We start from the raw sequence: 22,119 nt of genomic DNA, 5'->3' as shown, positions 1-22,119 counted from the left end.
CCCCTGCCCACCTCCAAGAGGCATTTCGAGCAAGTCCCTGACCCTGGCTGAGCCTCAGTTTCTCATCTCTAAACTGGAGCTGGCGACTCTTCAGCTGTCCATACTGTGGTGAGGATGTAACACGCCCCCTTACACGGAATCCAGTAGCCTCCAGGAGTTTAGCACAGAGAAGGGGTTTAGACCTGGCTCAGGAATGTCACTCTGGACTGAGGCTCCCCACCAGCTGCAACCTTGCGCCAGCAAAGCCTAGAACAGTCAGGATCCAATCTTAAGGATGCTCTCCAAGCTCTCCCACCCATAAGTAACCAAGTCAGAGGATACCTACTGTGTGCCACTCTCCAAGTCAGCCTCCTGACAGCTCAACTTCCCTCTCTGCATTTACTCCTTGCATTTACCAACCCTGCTCCAAAGGCCTTTGTGGCTTCTTTTGAATAGATGGGGAATCTAAGCCTCAGAAAAGTTAAGTGACTTGCCTGAGGTCACACAACTAGTGAATGACAAACCTGAAATCTGAATCCAGGTTTGAATCTAGGATTCTATAACTCCTTAACATGACCCCTTCTATAGAAAAGGAGCAGGGATAGAGGACAGTCACTGGACCCCCCCCCCTCCCACGGAAAACAGGCTATGGACCCCAAGAGAGTAGAGACAGGCTGTTTTGTCTAGTACTGGCCTGGAACAGAGTAGGTGTTCAACCAACATTTGTCCAATGAATAAAAACCAGTGATCCGGCTGATTTCTGTCCTTTGTCGAAGCATACAGCTCACTCCCTCCATAAAAGTGGCTTATTAATGTATCACTAAAAGAGATTTATTATGTTGCCATCTGTAGGAGAATGCCTACAAAGTCAGAAATCAAAAAAGGAAAAAGGTCTGATATCTGGGGCAGAAAGTGACTTTACTGACAAGGCAGGATCAATTGCCTTTATGGTTGATGGGGTTCCCTCCCAATTCTCAAGGACTGCCTACAAACTGCCATTTGCAAAAATCAGCAGGGCTTGGGGGAGGGACTGGACCCCTCCCTCCAACTTTGCCTTCTGCCTTACTGCTGTGTTTAGGGGTCTGGATCAGTTTCCCCAAAGATGGTTATCTACCGGTGCCGGTGGTTCAGTCATCAGCCCCCCATCCCCACCCCGGCCCCATTCAGGCCAAGTTTTCTGCTGTGGGACCCCTCCCTGGCCACATAAGAATACAGACCAATGGTAGGTGGGAGGAAGGTTCTGGAAACTCAGAACCTCTCAGAGGCCAGGCAATTCTGTTACTGTCTGGCTTCATGCTAATCCCTAAGGATCTAACTGGTAAACCCAACTTGAAACAAACCTTCTAATGAATCAGTTGCAGGTAAAATGGGCACTCAAGCAGACCACTGCAGACCTCTTGTGCTCTCAACAAGAAATGAAGTCTTGTTTCTGCCGTAACTGCTGTCTCCAGAACCTCAAGGTCTAGTTTGGTTTCCTCCTGATTTCTCAGGCCCAGCTGCTTGCCGTCTGCCCACGCGCCGCGTTCCAGGGCTGCATCTCTGCGGCGGGGAGGTTGAAGGGCAGGGATCTGCTTCCGCTGTCCCCACCGACCTGGGCGATGAGCGGGGGGCAGTCCCAAGTCCACTGGCTCTTTGGGCAGGTCTGGGATGGGGTCCGCTGGTGGGGAGGTGCTGACTTCTGAGGGGAGGGGGGGAGGAAGTGACCCCTTAGTGCTGACTCAGCTGTGGCAGCAGGTGAGTGATACCATCGGAGATGCGGGGCTGGGGACCCGCCTTGGCCGTGGCACCGTGGTAGTGGCGCTTCCAGTGCAGGAAGAGCTCGCGGGCGAAGACGGGCTCCACCTGCAGGGGGCGTGGGGGGTGGGGTGGGCAATGAGCCAACTGTCTCCGTTAGCGCCCCCTACATTCCGGTGGGAAGTCACAAACCTAGTGTCAGTCCTCACCCCACCGGCATTTCATTATTTTTTTTAGTGTTTATTTATTTTCGAGAGAGACAGGTAGAACGAGCGCGCAAGAGCGAGAGAGGGGCAGAGAGAGAGAGAGAGAGAGAGAAAGAGAGACAGAGGATCTGAAGCAGGCTCCACGCAGACAGCGGAGAGCCTGATGTGGGGCTCCAACTCATGAACTGTGAGATCTTGATCTGAGCTGAATTCTATCGCTTTAACCGACAGAGCCGACCTCCGGGCGCCCCACCCCACCGGCATTTTACATGCAGGGTCTTACAGATCAGAGGGTCATCAGGTCAGGAGCTGAGGACTGGAGGAAATCAGTAAGGGGCTGTTTGGAGGCGACTGGAGGGTGTGATTCTTCTCTGGAGGTGACTCACGTGGGCCATGATGAGTCGCTCCTCGGGCTGGTCTGGGGGCCCTGGGTACTCCTCGCCAAAGCACAGACGGATCTGGTACTCAGGTTCCTGGTGGCCATCCTGCAGGTGGGCGCGCAGTTCTACAGGGACCAAGACTGGAGGCTTGGGAATCCCACCTAGTGCCCACCTTGTGCTCATATCCCATGGCCATGTCCTATAAGGCTTCATTCCCATTGTGTGCCCATGCCCTGTGCCCACTTCCTCGTCCCTACACCCGCCTCATGTCCCACGTCTGTGCCCACTTCCAGTGCTCATGCCCTGTGCCTTGTGCTCCTGTGCTCACTGTCACACCTTTATGCCCACCCCATGCCCACTGCCATTCACCTGTGCCTATCTTGTGCCCAGTGCCCAGCCTATGTTTTGTGCCCTATGCCAATACATGTGCCCAAGTCTTATGCTTATGCCCCACACCCAATGCCCCAAACCGCCCCGTGCCTACATTCCCCATAAGCCTATGTCCACATCTGTGCCCAAGCCCCCCCCCCCTCCGCCTATAATTCGTTCCCACTCCCAGTGCTTATGTGTCACATCCCTTGTTTCAGTGCCCATCCCAAGCCCAGAATCCCATTCCCCTGCGCTCACATCCTGTGTGCCCACTCGCCGCTGTCCACGCCCCTTCTGCCCAGCCACTCTGTCCCAAGCTGCCCGCGGCCCCACCGTCGCGCTCTTACCCTCGAGGAAGCGGCGCGTGTCGAGCAGCTGGCAGGTGCGCTCGCGCTCCAGCTTGTTGGGCTGCGCGCGGTGCGGGGCGAGCGGGCCGCGCCAGTACACGCGGCCCCGGCACAGGCGCTTGGCGAACACGCCCTCGGGGGCCACCCACAACAGCACGCCGCGTTCCAGGTGTCGCAGCAGGCGCTGCAGCACGCGGGCGCCGGGCGGCGGCTCCGGGAAGCCGACCTGCGCGACGCGCGGTGGCGGCCCCAGCAGGCGCTCGGCCGCGTTGACTGCCTCGGGGCTCAGGCGGCAGCCCTCGGGCCGTGCGCGAGGTGGCCTCACGCACCAGCTCCGCGCCGTAGAACAGCCGCACGTGCAGCCAGCAATCTGCGGGGCGGGCAGAGGGGGCGCGCCGGGCGTTGGAGGCGCCCGGCACCGCACGCCCTACTCCCTTCGCCCTCCCCGCCCCCCCCCCCCACCAGGCCCCTCCAGCCCACACCTGGGGAAGTTTTGGTGCTCCCTCCGGATAAATGATGATGAGGATTCTAGTAGTAGCAGTAGTAGGACTGGCACCAGTTAAATAGCAGCAGCTTCCAGTATAAATGAACTGGTAGCTCGAGCTCCACGGTCAAAAGCATAGGGGCCATCTACTGGGGTACAACTACATGGCCATCTACCTGGTACACCTGGGGCAATGTACCACGACACTGGGGCCTTTCCAGTCCTAACCGCTGGTAGTCTAGGAGCTTCTTCCCAGCAAACAGTTTAATGCTGATAGAAACAACACTCCATACGAGGGGCCAGGGGGATGCTCAATGGTTAAGGCTGGGGGGTCTGCAGCCAGGCCTTTGCATTCTGATCCCCTCACTGCTACTTAGCAGCTGTGACCCCACAGTAACCTTCCCAGGACTCCTCACTGTCTGATTTGGGGCAAGGTTCTTAACCTTGGAGCGCGTTTCTGCATCTGTAAAGTGGGGACGATGGCAGTATCTATCTCACAGGCTGTGGGGAGAGCTTAGAAAGATGCCTGGCATAAACTGAGCCCTCAGCGAACATGAGCTGTTGTTGTTATCCGGGCTGGGTGCTTTGGGTGAAGGGGCCTAGTTGGCCTCACCCCTTGGCCCTCCCCACTTCTGGGCACCTGCCTGAGGGGAAGGCCTCAGATTCCTTACCGGGGTTGCTGAAGTCCTCAGAGGGTGATGGGCTCCAGCGGTGTGTGGGGTCCTGCGCCTGGTACCCTAGGAAAGGGGGGGAAGCAGCCAGGAACAACTTGCCCTGGGTCCCTCGACCCCTGAATCAAGATCCTGGAGGAGGCCAGGGAGGAAGTAAGGGCAGGCGAGGAGATCCGGTCCTTACTGTGGTCAGTCAGAGGGCCTGGGACAGCTGGTGGCAGGGAGCCCTGCTGGGCCAGCCTGGGGGGGCCCTCCTTGTCCTTATCCTCTGTGGTTGATCTGGAGCCAACCTGGCCATTGGGAGAGAGGGTCATGAGGGTGGGAGAGGAGACTGTGGGCCACCGGAGTTCCCAGACTGTGCTCGCTGGGGCAGAGGGAAGTCTGGGCAGACTGAGGCCAGTGGGGTTGATGGAGACTTTGAGGTTTCAGAGCTCAAGACCCTTTCCCTCATAGAAGTAAAGAGAGTCGATGGAGGTTGTCGGGTCAGAGGTGAAGCTCACTGTGCTAGGGAGAGACATGTGAGGACAGAGTGAGCAGGCAGGGGACAGAGGCGATAGAGATGGGGACAGAGGTGGCAGAGATTAGAGGACAGACATGACAGAGATGGGGACAGAGGTGGCAGAGATTAGAGGACAGACATGATAGAGATGGGGACAGAGGTGACAGAGATGGAGACAGAGGTGATAGACATGGGGACAGAGGTGGCAGAGGTGGGGACAGAGGTGATAGACATGGGGACAGAGGTGGCAGAGATGAGGGGACAGAGGTGACAGAGGTGGGGACAGAGGTGGCAGAGGTGGGGACAGAGGTGATAGACATGGGGACAGAGGTGGCAGAGATGAGGGGACAGAGGTGACAGAGGTGGGGATAGAGGTGATAGACATGGGGACAGAGGGGGCAGAGATTAGAGGACAGAGGAGACAGAGGTGGGGACAGAGGTGATAGACATGGGGACAGAAGTGGCAGAGATGAGGGGACAGAGGTGACAAGGGGGGGACATAGGTGACGGAGATGGGGACAGAGGCGAGAGTGATGACAGGGGCGAGGGGTGAATTGGGAGGAAACAGGGCGGATGCAGCCGGCGGCGGAGCCGCAGACGTTGGAGGCGAAGGGAAGGGGCCGGTGGGGCTGAGGGTGGTACTAGAGGTGGAGTAGAGGTAAGAAGAGGTCGAGCTGGCAGGAGAGACAGGGATGGTGACGAGGCAGCAGCTGGAGAAGAGGACAGGACAGACGACAGTGCCAGAGAGCACCGAGGGCGGAGGTGACTGAGCTGGCAAGGCTGCAGGGGCTGGCAGGACAACTGGCCTGGTCTGTCCTGTGGGCCACCAGCTCTGTCACATCTCCAGGGGGCTCCTGCCGGCTCCGGAGGATGTTCTTCTTCCCAGGCGGGGCGCAAGTCCTGGCCACTGGATAGAGCAAGAACGGCCGGTTGTTTCCCGGGCCTCAAGGGGAGCCCCCAACAGAGGTGCTCCCACAAAGAGTACCCCAGCTCATGGCATGATCCCAGGCAGGGCCCACTTCTCTCCAGGCCTCAGTTTCCTCCTAATCCCTTCTAATGGGAAGATAAACCAAGAAGGTCTATGGGTCCTTCTGCGTTTACCAGCGCATGAGTTTAAGCTCCATAAGCCCACCGTTTCCCAGTTTACAGATGGGCAGGGTAGGCTCCTTATTGCCCAGAGAGCCATCCTCGGTTACTACCTCCAGGGGCAGGATCATACCTGGGCCATGGGCACTGCCGGACACAATCCGGTAGACCTTGTAGGGGTCGGAGATGTCCAGCTGGCTGCGCTCACGCACCTCACAGAAGTCAGCACTCTTGTTGAGGGCACAGCGGAGCCGGGTCTTCCATGTGGGGGGGTCCTCCTTGTCAATGCCCTCTAGGTGCCTGCCCTTGTGTATGGCCCAGGCCTGGGAACGAGCAGGGGCACGTGGGGAGGAATAGCCTGGAAGAGGGGGCTGCTGCCGTGCGGATGCATGAGGGTGTACCGTGCCTCTCACCCTTCTCTCTCTCCCTCCAAGCCTCTGTCTCTCTGCCCCTTCATCGTTTTCACTGTTCTTCCCTCCCTCCCTCCAACACATATTCCTCGAGCTCCTACTGTGCGCCAGGCCTGAGCCAGGAGCTGGAGACCAAATGGGGAACCAGACTGACGTGGTCCCTGCTCTCCAGGAACTCAAGTCTAATGAGAGAAAACAGCTTCAGACAGCCAAGCAGGAATCATTATATTTCAAGTGATGGATTATGATCAATTTTTAAAAATAGGATGATGGGATAGAAAATAATGGCAGTGATGTGCTACCTGGAAAACCAGAAAACTAAATCCTTACCTCTTGCGACATACAGAGTGGATACCAGATGGTTAGAAAACCAAAGGTTAGAGGAGAAACTGTGAGCTCGTGGAAGATAATGTGGGAGAAACTCTTGTAGGGGCAGAGAATACCATCCTCAACAATTTCAAAGGCGGGGACCAGAAGGCAAAACATTTACAATGTGTGAAACCGGCAAGGGGCTAATTTTAGAATATACAAGGAACTTTGCAAACCAACAGGAAACAGAGAGCATCCCCTAAAGAAAAAGTTCTTATCAAAGGGCAAGCCCGGGTGGTTTAGGGAGGAGGAAACCAGAAGCCCGTGAGCATATGAGAATGTACTTAAACTCATTAGTGTCACAGAGATGCAAACAGAAATGTGAGCTATCACCCACAAGCCGACAAAACTTAGTGAGTTGGATAATGCCAGAAGGTGGTGGGGATACAGAAGGTGGTGGGCCTGGGATAGTGCAGAACTTCTGGATGGTAATCAAGCATGCCTAGTCAAATGAAGTCTAAATATACCCTGTGAGCAGAATTTCTAATTCCAAAGGAATGCTCACAGAGGCTCATGAGGAGAACCGGGCAAGGATATTCACGACAGCGTTGATTCTGGTCCTGGAAAGCAAACTCATATCCACCCTTGGGAAAGTGGGCTGGGGGTGTGTGTCATGGTACCCAACAGGGAGTCTGTGCAGCATCTAGAAGCATCTAGGAGCAATAAATTAGATGCACAGGGAACAAGAATAAGTCTTCAGCGCATGATCCGGAGCAAAAAAAAAAAAAAAAAGAGTAAGGCACAGAATGAGATCTATAGACCACATGAAGTGTATATGGTAAGAACACACACAAAACAGCAATGCCCACTCTGCAAGAAACCATGCAGACCAAAGATATTCATTATACACATTAGAGTGAGTGACTCTTGTGGTAGAGGCATTAAATAAATAAATAAATAAATAAATAAATAAATGAGGGGCTACTTTAGAAGGGTTGTCAGAAATGCCTCCAGAAGGAAGTAGCATTTGAGCTGAAGCCTGAGTGCAAAGGAGGGAGTCCGACAAAGAACTGGGGGGAGGGTGGTCTGGGTAGAAGAGCAGCAAGTGCAAAGGTCCTGAGGTGGGAAGAGGCTGACAGATTCAAGCAAGGCCGGTGTGGCTGGAGCAGAGGAGCCACAGGGGAGGAGTGTGGGAGATGTATTACTTGCACTGGTCACACTCAGGGCGGGGGGGGGGGGGGGGGAGGCGGTTAACTGATGAATCCCATTTACTCGTTATCCCAGAGGTTCCAGGCCTGGTGAGGAAACGGACACCAAACAGAAAAGCCAGCTTCTGGGTTGGTGCCACTTGCCCGTGGGGAGAGCTTTCAGGCTTGATTTTGTTGTCAGCAAACGGTGCCCAGAATACCTAACCTCGTGTGGTTGTGAGGGGTATAGAATGAGTGGTCTAAGTAAGGTGCTTTGCACGGTGCCTGGCAAACAGTCAGTGCTTATTTATTGCAGTTTTGCTTTTCATTCTATTCAGGACATAACTGAAAGTTGGCCTGGGCACAGGGCACAGAGTGCTGTCACTACGATGAAAGAGGGGCCTTTGTTGTGTTCGCTGTTGTGACCTCCACACCTGGAGCGACCTTGTTCGGCCTCGGCTGGGAACGTGTGTGTCTGGGGGCTCAAATGTTTCACCATTCTGCACATGCCTGTGGGCCACAGAAGTGCCTTGAGTATTGATTTTGGCCTTGCCAATACATGTTAACGAATAAGCCAACTGGCAAATGCGGAATCCATGACTAATGAGGATCAATGGTCCCGTGGTGGGAAAGGGGAAGAGGAACTAAGAAAGAAGAGACAGATTGAAGCTGGAGCACGGAGATTCTCAAAGGCCAAACTTTATCCCCTGCGCTTAGGGGCACAGGAAGGTGTGAAGCCAGGGGATCCCTTGTGTGGGTCAGCGGTGGATTGAGGGAAGGGGAGGGCAGCCCTCAGAATCTCTCTCCTCTCCGGGGCCCCTGGGTGGCTCAGTTGGTTGAGCGACCAACTCTTGGTTTCGGCTCAGGTCACGATCTCGCGTTTCATGGGTTCGAGCCACACATGCATCAGCAGAACCTGCTTGGGATTTCTCTGTCTCTCTCTGCCCCTCCCCCTGCTCTCTCTCTCTCTTTCTGTCTCTCTGAAAATGAATAAATAAACTTAAAAATTAAAAAAGAAAAAGAATCTCCCTTCTCTGAACAGCCCATGTAACCACCTGTTCAACAGCTCTGTGGGCCAGTCACTGCACTCAGTGTCACTCCCCTCGAGTAGCTGGAGGCAGTCTGCTAGAGAAGACAGACTCATGCAAGGCACTTATGATGCACAGGGAAAGTTCCTCCAGTGGAGGAAGCAGAAGGAATCAGAGATGGCTGGGGGAAACCATTGAGCTGGACAAATGCATTCAACAGACGAATGCATCAGGGAAGGTTCTGGAGGGGATGTTTAAGCTGAGCACATGGGAGTTGGCCGGGAGTAGGGGGAGAGGTGAGGGTGTTCCAGGTAGGAGCAACAGCAAGTGCAAAGGTCTAATAGTGAGAGAGACATGAAGCATTTAGAAACTGAAAGAACTGTCAGGCCAGGCCTAAAGCTGGGGAGGGCGGGGTGGGGAGAGGTGAGGTCAGGGAGGAGCAGTTCATGCGGTGCTTTGAAGCCTCGGTAAGGAGTTGGGACTTTATCACAAGAGCAATGGGGAGCTATGGCAGGATTCTGAGTAGGGGAGTGTCAAGGCAAGATTTACATTTAGGAAGATCTCTCTGGATGACTGAGGGGAGAGCTGAGAGGCAGGGGGAAGCAGGGAGCTCTGTGAGGTCACCCCGCAGTGGTCCTGCTGAGAGACGGTGGGAATGGGTCCAAGCAGACAATTGCAGAGAAGCTTTTGTGGGAAGATCCAGCAGACCTGGTGATGGAGTGCAATGAGATTGGAAGAGAGGGGAAAGGCCAGGGTCAGGTGCCTGGTTCTGGGGTCTGGGTGACAATCGGGGCCATCTTCCACTTGGGGAAACACCGAAGTTTGTCGAGGCGAGCTGACGAGTGTGGTACTGAGGGTACGCTGAGTTTGAGAGTTCTGGGGGCCATTAGACCAGCACACCTGGGGCTTGGAGGGGAGGCTGGAAACTGTAGGGCTCATGTTAAGGCTGTGTGGAGGGGGAGAGGGGGATGAGCAGGGAGGTCCTGGAGCCAGCGCTGAGAGCACCAAAAGATGAGGGGGTGGGTGGATGCTGAGGAAGGGGAGTGGCAAGGTCGGAGGAGGAAAACGGAGCAGGGGGTTGATGGGGGCAGATTCTGGAAACCAAGTGCCACCGTTTCAAGGAAGAAGGGTCCACCAGGCCCAAACTCACCCAGGCATCAAAGATGACGGTGATGGCATCCTTGGATTTGGCAACTAGTGACGTTAGCAAGGGTGGTGGGGAGCCAGATGGGGGGGGGGGGGGGGGGAGCTATGAGTGAGGGAGTTGATGACCAGAAACTTCTTTCCAGGCCCTTCATCCTATGAAAGGAGAGGGGAGGCCTGAGAATTGGGAGCTGCAGGTGGCTGTGGGGGTTGGGGTGGTGGCGGCTCTTGCTTATTGCTCAGGAGAGAGATTCCAGAGTTGAAATGTTGATAGGAAGGAGGCAGTTTGGAGGAAGTTAATGATGACTGAAGCAAGCGAGGGAGGGCATCCCTGGAGGAGGTCACTGGGGTGGGGAAGCACAGAAAATGTCCTCAGGCTGCTGGGATTGGTTTGGGGGGGGGGTTGGAATCCCCTTGGGTGGCATCTAACTTCCCCCTGGAGAGGGAGGAGAGCTCTCCCTGGGGGAGGTGGGACGGGGCAGGTCTTGGCAGCTCTGGCTGATTGTAAGAGGGCGTCAGAGGGTCTCTCGTATATGCGGAACACTACCGCAACCTAGAGACCGCTGCGCATAAGGGGAGCGAGTGGCTCCAGGTCGGCGTCCCGCGGTTCCCGCCCCCTTACCCTGAAGAGCGCCGCGTCCTGCTGCGCCTGGTAGCCCTGCTGGGCCGCGTGTTTCCAGGGGATGCGGAAGAGGGTCTTGCCTGCGTCCTCCCAGCGCAACCCCGCATAGCGCCCGCTCTCGATCTGCGCCACCAGCCAGTCGCGGAAGCGCTGGGGACCCCCGGCCCCCGCCATCGGTCGCCTGCCGTCGGGAACCTGCCTCTCCTCCCTCCGCCAGGGGTCGCCGGCCATCCGAGCCGCCGTGCGCCGGAGGGGCCAGGTCCCGGGGAGAGCGGGACCCCAGCGCGAGAGTGGATCGCGAAGCCACCTGGGTGGCGCGCGGAGGCGGCGAAAGTGAAAGTTCTGGAAAGACGAGTTTCGCTTTCCTTTCTGCCCCCCTCACCCGGGAAGCCTTATCCTTTCGCCCCTCCCTGTGGTAGCCTGGCGGCGCGAGGGGGCAGAGGCACGGTGAGACGCCAAGATCCATTGGAAGGTAGGGGGTGGGTAGCCCGGGATATGTCCGTCCCCAGAGTGGACGGGCACCCAGAGGCGTCCATTGCCCCGCCCGTGCACCTGTTTTCTGTTCTTCCCAGCCTACGGGACCTAGACTGTAGAGGTTGTAAAGCCATAGTGCTTCTTAGACTAACTCCAATCAGAATTGAGAGGCAGAGACTGGTTTAAAATGTACACTCGTTGCCTCCATCCCAGACCCGCAGAATCAGGCTTTCTGGGCCAGAAGCCCAGTAATCTGCATTTAACGAGTTCTCCCAGGGGATTCTGATCCAGGTGGTCCAAGGGTCACCCTTGGAGAAATAGCTCCTTGAATATTGGAAGTCCTCATCTGCTGATGCCTCACTACAGTGTTGGCCAGGCTAAAGCCTTTCTTGCAGGGTCTCAGTTGGTTCTCACAACGGCATGGTGAGGTGATAATTACGCATTTTATGATTAAGAAGAATAAGGCTCAGAGAGGTGAAAGCCCTCTGGGTTCTATAACAAGGTCATAGAACTAGTATGTGGGGGCAGTCAGGATCTGAACCTGTGTCTCTGTGTCCCCAGAGCCCAGGAACCTAAACAGTTCCCCACACTGCCTTCCAACAGCTTACGCCTGGAGTTTACGGACACCCCCACCCAACCCCGCAGAAAGTGTATGCAAATTTTTTCATGCCTATGCATTTTCCAGGGCTTGTGTCTTTCATTCAATTGCCAAAGAGGGGTTGCGATTTGAAAGAGGTCAGGCAGTGCAGCCTTTGCTGTGCACATAGGGAAACTCAAACTCCGAAGGAGCACAGAGCTGGATGCCCAGTCAGCATTGACCAGAGGCTGGTAGCACTGTCCTTCATGGGCGCCTTGAGGGTCAGGGGGGCCTTCTTTATGCTCCTCACCCCTCTGTTCTCACATGCCAACAGCCACTCAGTTCTGACACCTCTACGGGTGTGGCCAGGATTCAGACTCACTGTAGGGCTTCAGTGGGGGCCCAAAGCATTTCATAGGATTGAATCCAAGGGTAATGACGACATCTAAGTGCGAAGCTGAAGTCAGTCTCTTCATATTTCTGGGTGGCAGAATCATAGTAACTAGGAGAATGGCGTGCCCTCAACTTCCCAGCCTGACTGCTTGGATTCAAATCCCAGCCCCACCACTTGCTAGCTGGTGACCTTGGACACCAACCTGTTTCCTGAGAAGCAGGTTGGGCAGCAGGTGAGGATTATTTCCTCCATCTTAGAACTCCCAGTACTGGCATCTGGGCCTCCCCCACAGCTCTGAACACAGTCTTGGTGCATAGTCTCTGAACAGTGCTTGGTGCATAACAGGAACCCCATACAAGTGGCTATTAGGTCAGGGTTTTTTCAGACCCCTCTCAACCCCAGTTGAAAGTAACCTTTAGGTTAGGAAAACTCAGCTCGGATGACCTCTGTGTACCCTTGGGGTCAGTTTGCTGCTTTCTTGGGCTGCCCTAAAGCCTTCTCTCCTCAGTGGCTGCCCTGGGGCTTTCAGCTCTAGGTGGGCAGGCTCTTAGTGGGAGAAGGTATTTGCAAATGATCTATCCAAAAAGGAGTTAATATCCAAAATATATAAAGAACATATTCAAGTTACCACCAAAAAGCCCCAAATAATCCAAATAAAATGGGCACTAAGGAACTGCTTCTTAACAACCACCACAGGGCACAGACTGCCCAGGTTCAAATCCAGCCTCCCCTACTCTAGCTGTCCTCAGGCAAGCTGCCTACCCTTTCTGAGCCTCAGTTTCCTCCCGAGGATTAAGCCCACTCATGCATGTAAACAGGCAGGCATGAAAAAGGCACTCCCCTATGGCTTACTAGCTAGGATCTGTAAATAGGGAAGAGGAGGGAGCTGGTGAGGAAGGGAAGGGCTCAGAGGAAGAAAGAGGTTCAGGGAGAAGGAGGGGTTCAGGGGCCTCTTCAGGAGGCCAGGGCTCCGGGGACGGGTGGGGGTGGGGGGTCAGGGCAGCGCATGGAGTCTCGGAGTTCAGCCCTGCCCACTGCAATTTATGGGAGGCGGCAGGCTCCAGCCCCCGGCAGAGTTCTGCACCCCCGCCCTTGCGGAATGATTAGGAGGAGCTCAGACAGACAGCTTCTGTGTCTCTTTAATATCCTCCAGGCCCACCTAACCCCCACCCACCCACCCACTCCCACTCCCGCTGCCTTTAAGGGTGGAGGCCCGGGTGCCCCCTCCCCCCCGGCCCAAGGACTAAGGCACCAGGCGGCTGCAGCAGGCCGGCCCAGACACAGAGACAGACGCGCAGAGTTGGAGGACACACAGACTGCGGACGCGGACGAGCAGGGCGGGCATCGGGGCGGGGCTCAGGTCGCCGCGGGGGCTCCCACAGGCTCTGGGCCCGTCCTGGAGGCGGTGGGCGGCCCAGACAGCCCCGAAGGGGACCAGTGGAGTCGGGAGGAAGAGGGGCGCGACGGCGGGCCGGGATCCTCACTTGCCGCCCTTGCGGGACAGACACCGCGGGAGGCAAGAGAAAGTCTGCTTGACGCGCGCCAGCAGCGGCAGCGGCCGGTGGGCCTCCCGGGGCGGCCGCGGCACCAGGCGCTGCAGGGTTCCCTCGGAGGCCGCCGCGTGCGGTGCGGGGGACGCGGCCGCGGGCGCAGAGCCCTGCCGGCAGCGCTTGCACAGCGGCAGCAGCGCGCGCACCTCCTCCTCGTCGCGGAAAGGGCTTTCTCCGAAGCGCTCCTCCAGCTGCCGGCGGAGCTGGGGGAAGGGAGGGGGGTGGGGACGAGACGGGGATCGGTACCAGGCCGCCGGCGGGTCCCCGCACCCCGGCCCTCGTCGCTTCCGCCGGCCCGAGAGCTCCCCACCCCTCTCTGGGCCCCTCCCCTTCCTGAGCATCCTCTCACCCTCGCCCTAGACGAGCCTCCTCCTCCCTATCTTCTCCGGACCCCCCCCCCCCCACCTTCCCCTTTGCCACCCGGTCTTCCGACCCGCTAAAGCGACGCCCACCCGCCCCCGGCGCAGGGGAGACCCTCTTCTCTGCGCATCAACTCCACCCACGCCGGCCTCTTCTTTGCCCGCCTCTTTCCTAACGCGGCCTTGCACATCAGCCTCTGAGAACCAGCCTGCCACCCCGGAGAGAGCTTTCCTGCGGCTGCTTCTCTTGTGTCTCTCATCCCTTGTTCCGAGGGAGGCCTCGGTTCCTGCCATCCCCGTGTGCCCTCTGCCCAGTGGGCCTAAGAGAAGGAACTGATTTGGCCTCACCAGGGACGCAGGGGTGGAGTAGGGAAATGGCATTTCTCCCCAAAGGGGTCAAACATTCAAATGCCTTCAGGTTCCAGGCAGGTAAAGCAGGCAGTGCTGGGACCTGGTCAAATGGAAGGGTCCATAGTCTGGCCCAAAGGCTACCCAATTCTAAACTAAAAAAGAAAAGGGAACATCTGGCTGACCGAACAAAATACACCTAGGGGCTAGATTAGCTCAAGGGTCATGAGTTCAAGACCCGAGCAAAATCTCCTGCCAGGTCTGAAGCACAGGCTGAATTCTTTGCAGTCGGTGCTCAACTCAAGCAGGAAGAGTCTCCTAGCCCTGCCCAGCTCCTGCCTCTGCCTGAGCCCCTACCTTCCGGGAACTGCCCCAGCCAAACTCTTCAAGCTGCTGCCTAAAGCCTGGGTTGGGGTTGGCGATGGGCCGGGTGGCCTTGATGGCTTCAAGCACGTCCCGCCAGCCAAGCCCCGTCACAGTCATCACATATGCCGTCACGATGGTGGTGCTGCGGGAGATGCCTGCAAAGCTGGGAGACCCCCCCCCCACCCACCCACCCCGCTTCAGGGAAGGTCCGATCTCCTCCATGCCCTACCCCCAGGCACCCGGTCTCCACCTCAGCTCTCCCACCCTCTCCTCCTGAGCTCCCATCACAAAGAACCCACTAGGACCTGTTTTCCTATTTCCTTTGCCCGTGCTGTTCCTTCTGCCTGGAGTATCCCCCTGGCACTCTCCCACATCAAAGGTCTGAGTGAAACATCACTTCATCCATTCAATACACATTTCCTGACCATCTGTTATTTTTCAGGAACTGGGGACATGACGGGGAATTAATAGACATTGTCTCTGCCATCCTTGGGCTTACAGTATGGTTGGGGGAGACAGACGCTAACCACGGAAACAATTCAAGGGTGATAACTGCTCTGAAGATGAGTCCAGGAGCTAGGAGATCCTATAGGAAAAGGTATTAATCTAGTTAATGGGGAGGGATGGAGAGGGATTAGGGAAGGTAGTGCCAGCAAGCTGAGTCCTGAAAGATGGGTAAGGGTCAGTCAAGAACATTCTGGGCAGTGTATGAAGCCCATGAGGTGGGAGCTGGTGGATTTGAAGTGTGGGGAGTTGGCCAAGGCGGCTGGAGTGCGGGAAGGAGGGACAGAGGGTGACAGGTTGGAGGAGCTGCTCCTATGATTTGGGCTCTGGCAGGGCTGCCTTGAGTCCAGTGTAGGGTAGGTGCTCAGTGGGAAGTTAAGGGATGAATGACATCAACTGATCCAGGGGCCATGGGAGGACTCAGGGGTCCTGTCTCCCAGCCCAGGGTTCCTGCTCTGCCCTATTTCCCCAAAAGCCTAGAGGGGAGGAGAGGGAGCCAGAACTGTTGGAGAGTGTCAAGCTACCTTCCTATCCCTCCTGGTAGCCCAGCAGGTCAACATTCTTTTCCCTATTTCACAGATGAGGAAATGGAGCCTCGGGGAGAAACCCCTCTTTGGCCTTGGCCACACAGCTGGTAAGGCACAGAGCCCTGGTTGGAGCCCCTGATCAGCCTCCATGAGACGACTGATGGACTGTCATATATGGCAACAGGCTGGAGAAGGTGCCTCCCAGGTTCCCCATTCCCCATAGGGTGAGTGTGTGTTTGGGAGGGCAGTTCCCCTACTTCCTGCCCTCATTCCTCTCTTAACTCACCAATGCACAAGGCAGTTCCCCCCATTGAGGCGGCAACAGTGGATGAAGTTGATACATTCTTTGAAGTGCTTTTTGCTAGAGAAGAAAGCAATAGGGTAGGGAGCACTGGGGGGCAGGTCTCCTGGGAGTTGTCTCCCTCCCCACTGATGGATGGGATGTCAAGAGCCCTGGGTCCTCAGGTCAGCCAGCCCATGCAGCGAATAAGGGCCAGGACTATAGTACAAGTGGAGGTGTGTGTGAAGCAACAATGGTGGCATTTCAGCCAGTGAAAGAGGCCAATAATGAGAAATCCTGCCACGGAGGCAGGAGCACCTCTCCAGTGGGTCCCACGGATCCTATTGTCATAGAGGGTTTATCTTGATCTTTCAAGGCAACGAGTGGGAGGAGACAGAGGAGTCCCACTCCTCTGGGGTCTGCAATCTGATCTTTGATCCCTCTCAGAGAGGGAAAGCAATTCGTGCAAGGTTACACAGCTAGTAAATGGCAAAGCCTGGCTGGAGCCCAGACATCTTAACTCCAGGGCCAGGAACTGGCTGAGCCTTCAGATCTGCTGGGGCATCTGGTCCTGAGACAGGACAGTCTCTCCATTTCTTCAGCTGAAGACACCGAGCTCTGGGAGATTGAGTCTTGGCCAGGGGCATTGGCTCAGGGCATGGCTGAGACAGACTAGGTCTGAGTGACCACTGGTGCGAGGGTCCCCAGAACAGCTTTCTGGTGTGAGTCCTCTCTGTCCTCCCCAGACCCCCTCCCCCCCTCCCCACATCACCACAGACGGCAGCTGTCTGTCCATCTGTTGGTGTATCCAGAGAACTTACATGGGTACCTCAGGGGTGTCTGCCACAGGGATGCGAAGGTAGGTTATGTCCTGCAAGTACAAAACACACATGGGCAGTGGGGGGCCCTTGGCTGCACCCCTGACCCTGGCCTGGGCTGCCCAAGCACCTCATGATCCAGGCCAGTTCCCACCCCTCTCCGAGCCACTGTTGCCCTCTCTATCTGAAGAGGGTAGACAGCATGTGTGAGTGCCTCCCAGCTCTATCCAGAACCTTCTGAGAAGATGGTATCCTAAACTCATAAGGTGACTTGGGCATGAGGACTGGATAAAAAGGATCCAGGGACCTTTAAGAGGTGGGAAAGGGCCACAGCAGTAACTGTCCTCCAAATGAGGATTACAAAACTATAGCATAAAAAGGGCAAAACAGGGGGCGCCTGGCTGGCTCAGTCAGTAGAGCATGCAACTCTTGATCTCAGGGTTGTGAGTTTGAGCCCCGTGTTGAGCGCAGAGATTACTTTTTTAAAAAGAGCATGCGCGCCTGGGTGGCTCAGTCAGTTGAGCATCTTGATTTCAGCTCAGGTCATGATCCCAGGGTTATGAAATCGAGCCCCATGTTGGGCTCTGCGCTGAGTGTGGAGCCTGCTTGGGATTCTCTCTCTCTCTCTCTCTCTCTCTCTCTCTCTCTCTCTCTCTTCCTCTGCCCTTCTCCCCCCGTGTGTGCTCTCTCTCTAAAAAAATTTGAAGAATATAATAAAAAATAAAATTAAAAAAAGGGCAAAACATTTTATTACCTTGAAAAGAAACAAAGCCATGAAAATAAGTTTATATGGCTCATTAATTATGGTTATCAAACTATGTGCTAATTATTAAAATAATCAAGGAATGCATTGCCAGTAATTTCTCCAACAAACTTGCTATAATATCCTCTACTTCGTGCTTAACCTTCACACAAGATCATAAAGATGATTTGTGCTCAAGAATCACTTTTCTCAAGGACCTCTTTTAATCCTTTGATATTCAAATGACTCTTTTCAAGTGCCTGGCCCACCCTCAGCCACAAGCTAAGGGACCCCAGGCCAGATCCTCATTTGTTAATGGCCTTGGGTGAGATTCCAGCCCTTCTCTGACTCACTTTTCCCAAGGTCACACCATCCTGCATCTTTTGCAAGGTTTGCAATTTCACTTTGCAACACATTTGGCCTTGGGATTGCTTGCCATTATCAAACCCTGGCTGGTAAATAGACGGGGAGGCAGGGCTGCCTGTGGGAAGAGGGGAAGGTGGTTGGAGTGGGGACTCGTCTGGCAAGCAGTCGCTTCATTAGTCAATCTATTCACGACTTGACAACCTTCCCTGTGCAATCCAGTGCCTGCATACTCCAAATACTCCAAAACAAGCCTGCCCTATAAAGCAAAGTCAGACTCCATTGACCTGGAAATTTCTTGTTTGAATGACACTGAGCACCACAGATTATTGGAAGTTGCTCTTAGAGACCGTCAAATCTGACACAGGGGGAAACTCAGGCCCAGAGACTGAGAGGAACCTGTCCAAGGTCACACAGCAAATCTGTGAACCTGGTTTGGAGCTCAGATCTCCAGAGCCCTTTTCTACCCACTGTTCTTCCCCTTTAGTGGGTGACACAGACTCTAACAGATTAGGAGGAGCGGGCTGTCTTTATGGGATAAGAATATGACTAGCTTTGTTATATCACCTGTAAGTTGTTGGCTGTTTTGCGGCTGTTAACAACTCAGTGAGGTAGGGGGCTTAGAGAGATGAAGTCCTGTGCCCAAGATTACAGAATAAGTGGTCTGGATTTCCTACTTTTCTCTTCTGGTTTATAACACCCATACCCCCTCTTTTCCAGGACTCCAGAAAACCGTTACCAACCCTTCCGGTGGGGGCCGTGCTTTACAATGTGCAAAGCATCTTCACCGTCCTGCAGCCCCTCTGCCTCCTCACAACAGCCTCTCTGGGGGCAGACAGGACTGAGGGATCAGAGGCCCAGAGAGGTGAAGTCACAGCTCAAGATTACATGGCAAGACACAGAACCCAGAATCATCCATTTGTAGCCATCCATTCAGCTGGGCAACGGGAAGCCCATGTAGGGTCCTCTTTAAGATTCAGGGTGAGGCGTCTGGGGTCAGATGGTCAAATCTGAGCTCCTCAGCTTCCTGAATGTGTGACCTCAGGCAAGTTACTTGACCTCTCTGGGCCCTAGTGGCCAAACAGGGGATCAAATAGGGATGCTAATGTAAAACAAATCAGTTTTTAATGGAATGACCTAGTATAGGTCAGGAAGACAGTATAGGACCTGGCACATGGTAAGTCCTTGATAAATGGGTGCCACTGGGGGTCGGAAGCCCCCTTCCCCACCTACACACAGCCCAAAGATGGGGGTAAAGAGTACCTGCAGCAGAGGCTGGGGTGACTCGTGGATGGAGATGATGTGTGTGATCTTATTCCGGCCCAGCTGGTCCGGGTCTTTGGCATCTGAAAGAGACAGGATGCCTGAGCCAATCTGGTGGGTGCGGTTTACGTGTCCCTGTTGGCCATGAAGGGTGGGAGCTCACTGCCCAGCTCCCCTCCCCACCTCTCCCTCTCCACTTTGGCCCACCCTCTGCCAGCTCCCTGCTCCTTGGCCACTTCCTGTCATGCTCCTGCCGTGACAGGTCCTACCACACCCCAACGCTTCAGTCTTGTCTCGGGGGCACCCATAAGTAACAGCCCACCCTCTTCCTGGTCTTGCCCAGGCTGTTCCCTTCCATGGCAAACACCCTTCCCTGGCATATCCTTGATCCAGCAACTCTTATTTCCAGGAATCCTGTCTACATAGGGGTTTGCTCACACAGAAAGCTGGGTGTAGAGGGTGAAGTTCTCTGCGGTTCTGCTTATAACAGCAGACACACCAGAAATAGTTAAAAAGTGGGGGCAACCTACACGTCCACCGTAAGAGAAATGGATAAATAAGTATAGTCATCCTTGAATACTGTGCTGCCCATTGAAAAGACCTCTATGTGCTGATGAGCCAGCGTGTCCACAATATATTATTAAATAGGAAACAGGTTACAGAACAGCATGCAGAACAGGTTCCCATTTGTATTTTACATATTATATCTGTATCTACAAAGATCTATGTAAACTGACCCAGGGATGAACCTCATGCTTCCATCAGTGGCTATTTCTAGGAGCTGGAATCCCAGTGTGTGCAGATCTTTTATCATTAGAATAAATAACACTCCTCCCCTCCTTCTCCAAATGTCTACTTCATTCAACACATTTACTGAGTGCTTACTAGGTGCAGCCTTGGCTGGGTATGAGGGTGTGGGGGCAGTTTCATGGCCCCTACCCTCATGGGACTACGTACTTAAAAAGGATTCAGAGCTTACTTAGCCTAATACTCCGAAATCAAGTGGCATGAACTGCCGAGGGGCCTTCCAGGGAGGAGATCAGATTTATGAGAGTGGAGCATCTAAGCCGGGTCGGGTGGGAGAGGCGCAGGCGTGGTGGGGAAAACCCTGCCCCTCGCACAGATGCCCCTCCCTCTCTGAAGTTTTCTCTGACGGCACATGGAAATGTGTGGAGTCTCAGGATCAGCCTGTCTCTTAGCACAGGCCTGGGACAGATAGAGTGCCATGGCCTTGGGAAGGAGGGGACAGTGCTCACTACCAAGTTTCTGAGGTAGAGTCTAGTCTCCAGAGACCGCCCCTCTGTGTAGAAGGTTGTGGTGGGGTGGGGAAGGCTCCCAGTTTCCCAGCTAGAAGCAGCACCCCCAAACAGACCTCAACTCAGAACCTCAGGGCTGTAAGAGCCCTTAGAGGTGAGTGGACCTTGTGCTGAGGGAGAGGCTGGGGCTCAGAGCAGGTGCAGACTTGCCTGGCATCTGGCAGAAAGGGCGGTTCTGAGCCCTCTGCACTGAGGACATTCCCCGCCCACATATCCCTTAGTCCTCATGAGCTCCCTCTCCCTCCCAGCCTGGCATTGCTTCCCTGCCCCCGGCCCCATTCCTGAGCGCTTCCAAGGTGCGTGGGCTGGAGCATGAATGGTGGACACAGGCCTGGGACAGGCAGAGTGCCACAGCCTTGGGACAGTGTGGGCAGTGCTCACCAATGAAGTTTCCGAGGTAGAGTCCAGGAAGTACCTACAGGAGAGACAGGCTGTGGTCAGTGGGGTAGGGGTGCACACCCTGCCCACCTGGCAGCTGGGGGGCCCACAGCCCATCTCTGTCCCATGTGAGGTGTCTGGACCTCAGGACTCAGGGAGCTTTCTCCTCTCCCTCTCGGGCCTGGACTGTGAGAGGGGCCGGGGATGGCAGGAGAGGGGCACCAGGGGAAGCTAGCTTGGGCAGGGGTGAGAAGAGAGGGGAGGAGGATCACAGAGGAGTGGGGCAAGGGGAGAGGTGGACTTACCAGGTGCGGGGGGGGGGGGGCTGAAGAGGGAGGGGGGAAGGCAGGGACAGGTGGAGGGTCAAGCAGAGGCAGAGGGGGAAGGATGAAGAAACAGAGTCCAAGGAGTCAGAGACAAGGGACACAGAGACACCTGGAGACAGGGAAAGGGACCCAGAGAGATAGAGTGTGGGAGTGACAGCCACAGAAAGACCCAGCAAGAAACAGAGTCACAGAAACAGGCAGAGAGACAGAGGCACAGGGAGAACAGACCAGAGAGACACAGAAAGACCAAGACGTAAGCAGAAGACACAGGGACGCAGGGTCAGAGAGTCACCGGGAGATAGAGATCTGGACACACAGAGCATCAGAGAGAGGGCCAGAAGGTCAGAGGCGGGCACAGCGACCGGGGCAGAGCCTGTGCCGCGGCGACACTGGGGGCGGCCAGGTGCGGGCTGCGCGATCCCCGACCCCCTACCTTGGTCATGCCATTCCCCATGATCACGGGGACGGGGGTCCGGGCGCACCCCCAGCTCGCCGCCCGGAGAGCGCTCGGGTCACAGCTGCCCTGTTGGCCCACGCCCGGCGCCTGCAGCCTGGCGGGGAACAGGGGCCCCTGCCCGGCCGCCGCCGCCGCCGCCGCCGCCACCACCGCCCGCCGACCCCCGGCCAGGGAGGGAAATGGTGGTGGAGCCGCCGCCGCCGCCGCCGCCACCGCCGCCGCAGGCTCCTCCTACCCCCTCGGTCATGTGGGGCCCCCCCCACCGTGGGTCGCGGCGGGGGGCTGGACAAAGCCCCAGTGTGCCGGGCCCAGGGCCCGCGGGACAACGGCAGCTTGTTGGGCCGCGTGGGGCCGCCACCTCCGGAGGTGGGGGCGGGGGCTCCCCCCCCACCTGGCACCGTCTGGCGCGGGCGGGGTGGGCGCGGGGGCGGGAAGAGCCCCCGGCCGGTGGCGCAGCCGCTCAGATCACAGCTCGGGCGCTGCCCGGACCTCCCTGCGGGCCCTGGGGCAGCACGCCCGGCTCCCTGGGCCTGGCCGCGGTTTCCTAGCAGAAACGTGACGGGGGCCTGAACTTGGATCACTGTGGGTCCCCCCATATTCAGACACTGTGTGGGTAATTCCTT

General features: G+C 56.0%; 2 protein-coding genes across 2 annotated transcripts; both read right to left on the bottom strand.

Annotated features, from left to right (window-relative positions):
• Positions 1 to 62: 62 nt before the first annotated feature.
• Positions 63 to 13,027, bottom strand: LOC125936700 (interferon regulatory factor 4-like). Its single transcript, XM_049650949.1, is given in 9 exon segments — positions 63 to 1,821; positions 2,306 to 2,424; positions 3,016 to 3,316; positions 3,318 to 3,385; positions 4,171 to 4,236; positions 4,355 to 4,460; positions 5,476 to 5,576; positions 5,889 to 6,078; positions 10,455 to 13,027. Coding segments are annotated over 9 exon segments (1,317 nt in total). The 5' UTR covers positions 10,686 to 13,027; the 3' UTR covers positions 63 to 1,686.
• Positions 13,028 to 13,112: 85 nt separating this feature from the next.
• On the bottom strand, positions 13,113 to 21,868 carry DUSP15 (dual specificity phosphatase 15). Its single transcript, XM_049650948.1, has 7 exons — positions 21,473 to 21,868; positions 20,717 to 20,750; positions 19,020 to 19,102; positions 16,655 to 16,704; positions 15,840 to 15,914; positions 14,514 to 14,685; positions 13,113 to 13,652 (listed from the first exon to the last, which is right to left on the bottom strand). Exons 1-7 carry the CDS (start codon positions 21,491 to 21,493, stop codon positions 13,380 to 13,382), a joined length of 708 nt encoding a protein of 235 aa, XP_049506905.1. The 5' UTR covers positions 21,494 to 21,868; the 3' UTR covers positions 13,113 to 13,379.
• Between the last annotated feature and the right edge of the window lie 251 nt (positions 21,869 to 22,119).

This window comes from Panthera uncia (assembly GCF_023721935.1).
Source record: "Panthera uncia isolate 11264 chromosome A3 unlocalized genomic scaffold, Puncia_PCG_1.0 HiC_scaffold_11, whole genome shotgun sequence".
NCBI classification, from domain to species: domain Eukaryota; kingdom Metazoa; phylum Chordata; class Mammalia; order Carnivora; family Felidae; genus Panthera; species Panthera uncia.
This window is presented reverse-complemented; position numbering and strand designations above follow the sequence as displayed.